This window comes from Oratosquilla oratoria, chromosome 11 (genome assembly GCF_046742065.1).
Source record: "Oratosquilla oratoria isolate Oo_2021 chromosome 11, ASM4674206v1, whole genome shotgun sequence".
Classification (NCBI taxonomy): Eukaryota; Metazoa; Arthropoda; class Malacostraca; order Stomatopoda; family Squillidae; genus Oratosquilla; species Oratosquilla oratoria.
Genome location: NC_134787.1, coordinates 8,500,811 through 8,503,969, shown reverse-complemented (window position 1 = coordinate 8,503,969; position 3,159 = coordinate 8,500,811). Strand labels below are relative to the sequence as shown.

The window sequence follows — 3,159 nt, the reverse complement described above, 5'->3', positions numbered from 1 at the left end:
ATATGTTTTTTTACTGTGCCGGTAATGCATGTTACTATAAAGAAAATATATCTTACAAAATGTTCAGTACAAATGTTTAGAATTTATCAGTTAACATAGGTAACTTAGTTTGTGATAGTGTTTTTGTTCGCAATAGTAAATATGTTGCGAATATGCAAACCTAAGTCGTGAGATGTCAGATCTATGTAAACACATCTTTCTTTGTTGAGTATTCAATTCGTTTTTTTATATTCAGTAGTTCTCTTTCATTAAAAGAATTGTTCCTAGATAATTCTCTATCAAAACAAATTCAACGAAATATATATTCATGCTAGACAGTTACTACATTTCCGATTGTGAGTTCAAAGCTTATATAATCTAGTCTATGACTATATACACCACACACCCATCCCCTTCCCCCAAGGTGGATAGTAATAGCTCAACATATTTGTGATGATTTTCAAGCCCTGAGGGGGCTTGATCTTGTACATGCAGCGTGATAGCTCAAGACATTAGAAGTTTCACCAGCAAAACCGTGGTTTTGCTAAGCTGAGAAAGATCGGCAACAGCCAAGATAAAACATGTAAAGACGTACAGTCCACCAAGGTGAAGAATTCGTGGGATATTACAAGGGACATTTGTTATGAGAACACAAGAAAATGGAAAACTTAAAAGCGATATGTAATCATAATTTTATTTGCTAAATAAAATTTCGTATAAAGTTTGTATGGCCATGTGCCTATGGCATGAAGTCGGTGAGACAGGGCATGGTATGTACAAATGGAATGACGACGATAAGAACAGGTCAGAGAAGACTGTTATATTCTACAACAACAAAAACTGTTTAACAATTGTACGTGATGATATATCTATGTTTTGAGTTGGGAGCCGCGCCTCCAGAAAACACTTGGCTGAGGCCGGAGTCATCATCATCATCATAAATGTCTACGTAAGGCATATCTAATCACAGAAACGTTTTAGGAACGCTGACCACATCAACCCCGAAGGCAAAAACGCGCCATTGGTCAAAATAGTTATGTCGAGGACTTTACTATATTTTTTCCAAGTTTTAGTTTCTGGCTTCTTTTACGTAGCCAACATATTAAAATGCTTGACAAATGCATTTATAGTTTGTAAATGAGAAGAATTTTTGGTAAATTATTCATACAGTCACCAATATAAAAAAGGGAAAATAATTTAGCACTAGCAGTCTGCATTTATAGCAACCTTCAGCTTGTTATCGAATGTAGCCGGACCTTTAACCCCAGTGTGACAGCTTGCACAGGGTCCTATCACCAAGGCCCCTCCGTCGCCTTCACCATATAAGACGCTGATAGTATTGTGGACGCTCCATTGGTCACTTTTCATCTGGCTATTTAATTAAACTGTCATAACAGACGTTTACGACATTAGTTTGAGCTTCTGAATTCACCATGGCCTCCAGTGAGAAGTAGTGGTAGAGGCAGGAATAGGCCTCCGGGGAGGTGTACGTGGTTGATGGGTGTTGGCTCGATGCCACTGAGCTTGGCTACTATAAGGAGGGTAATGATATCCAAGGGAGTTTAAGGAACAGGATGGCCTCTGAATTTTTGGACCTTCGTGTTCACTCCTAACATACTCTTTACAGTAGGAACCTGCCTTTGGCAGAACTTGATAATTGTTTGTCCGACTGTGTTCCGGGGATGAGGTCGCCCCGTTAGGGCTTCCAGGAGGAGTGACCATGCCCGGTGGCGTCGAGGACTCCGGAGACGCCAGGAGAGCCAACTCTCCTGAGGTCATCCTTGTATGAACGAGAGCTGTTTTCTGCAGGACAGGAGTGACGAGCGGGGGAGGACTTCCAGCAATGGGGCTCAAACGTGGTTTTGGATTGTGGATGAAGTGCTCATTACTTGAAGATGAGGTACTTGTTGTTGGTAGGATTTGACGAGAAAGAAACCCTTTCAAGGGTTGTGTGGAAGAAAGGGAATAATGCACGATCTGAGATTGATTACTCAAAGTCGGTGGCACGGAGTTCGGGGGACTTTTGGGAGGTGACTGTGGAACGACATAGGAAGGAGTGGCGACAATTCGTTTCTTGCTGCACTGCGGACTCTCCATGGGTCGTCGAGATTTAACAGTGGAAGTTTCTGTCTTCATAGCGCTATTTTTCTCTGAGGTCTTAGTGTCTTCGGGAATCATAACGGTCGTAACGGTCACCGGTTCTGAGGTCATCTGCTGGATGCTCATCTTTGGAAGACATAAAGTTGCTGAGGAACCTGGGGCACGCGTACTTTGGCTGGCCACAGCTTGGATGTGCTGAAGAAGCCTCACGTGGACGTCGTGGGGCATGCCTTTGACCCCAGCGAGAAATCGCGTCACTTCGGCCGCGCACTGGGAGAACCCAGCACGGTACTTGCCAGCATTCTCATTACTGCTACTGCTCCGTGAAGGGTCGTGATGGTGAAGAGACTGTACATGTCTCACTGTCATCTCAAGAATGTCAGCCTTTTCCAGTTTGCTGTACCGGGACGGCTGTAAGGTAGAAAAAAGGCCAGAATAAGAATAAAGGTAAACAGACTATTGTCAGAAAATAATAATAAAAAAAATCAACCACTTCTGTATTAAGTGGCATTACTTCCTTTGTTCTAGCTGCACTTACGTTAATGTGATAAACCTAATCCGTACGAATTGACACTTATCTTTTGATCTGGCTGCCACCTGGCAACTTAATTTATTTCTGGGTCATCTCCTTAGGTAGAAAAGGTATTAAAACTAAATGTAGCCAAACTCAAAAGGACTGTCACTGAATTGTTCAATAGAAAGCAAAACAAGAAAAATAAAAGGATCTTGGAGAGTTTATCATTGATAACTTGCCCTTCAACAAACATATTAGTGATATTGTGAGAGGGATATATTGTCAAAAAAAATATATATTTTTATCTCTACATGAATGAGGAGATAAAGAAAAAATAATAGAGGTTAATCGTTACTAGACTGAGATATGCAGTGATAGTACGGTTTCTCCACAAAGTAATGTATATAAACAAGATCAAGAAGATACAAAGGGCTTCGACTAATTAGATTCAGTTTTGTAGATAAAATGGAGGCTAATAACAGGACTTAGATTATTAAAGGAACAAAGAGAAAGAAATGTGACTGCAATTTTTAGGGCTGTGAAGGAAGTAAACAAAGTTAACAGAG

The 3,159-nt window shown here is 40.9% G+C and overlaps 1 protein-coding gene across 1 annotated transcript in view; it reads right to left on the bottom strand.

The window, feature by feature from the left end:
• Positions 1 to 1,407: 1,407 nt before the first annotated feature.
• The window catches only part of LOC143029949 (uncharacterized), a 7,440-nt gene continuing 5,688 nt past the window's right edge, over positions 1,408 to 3,159 (bottom strand). The window contains exon 3 of the mRNA XM_076193160.1: positions 1,408 to 2,490. Within this exon, the coding sequence (XP_076049275.1) occupies positions 1,408 to 2,490 (1,083 nt within the window). The remainder of the gene's footprint in view (positions 2,491 to 3,159) is intronic.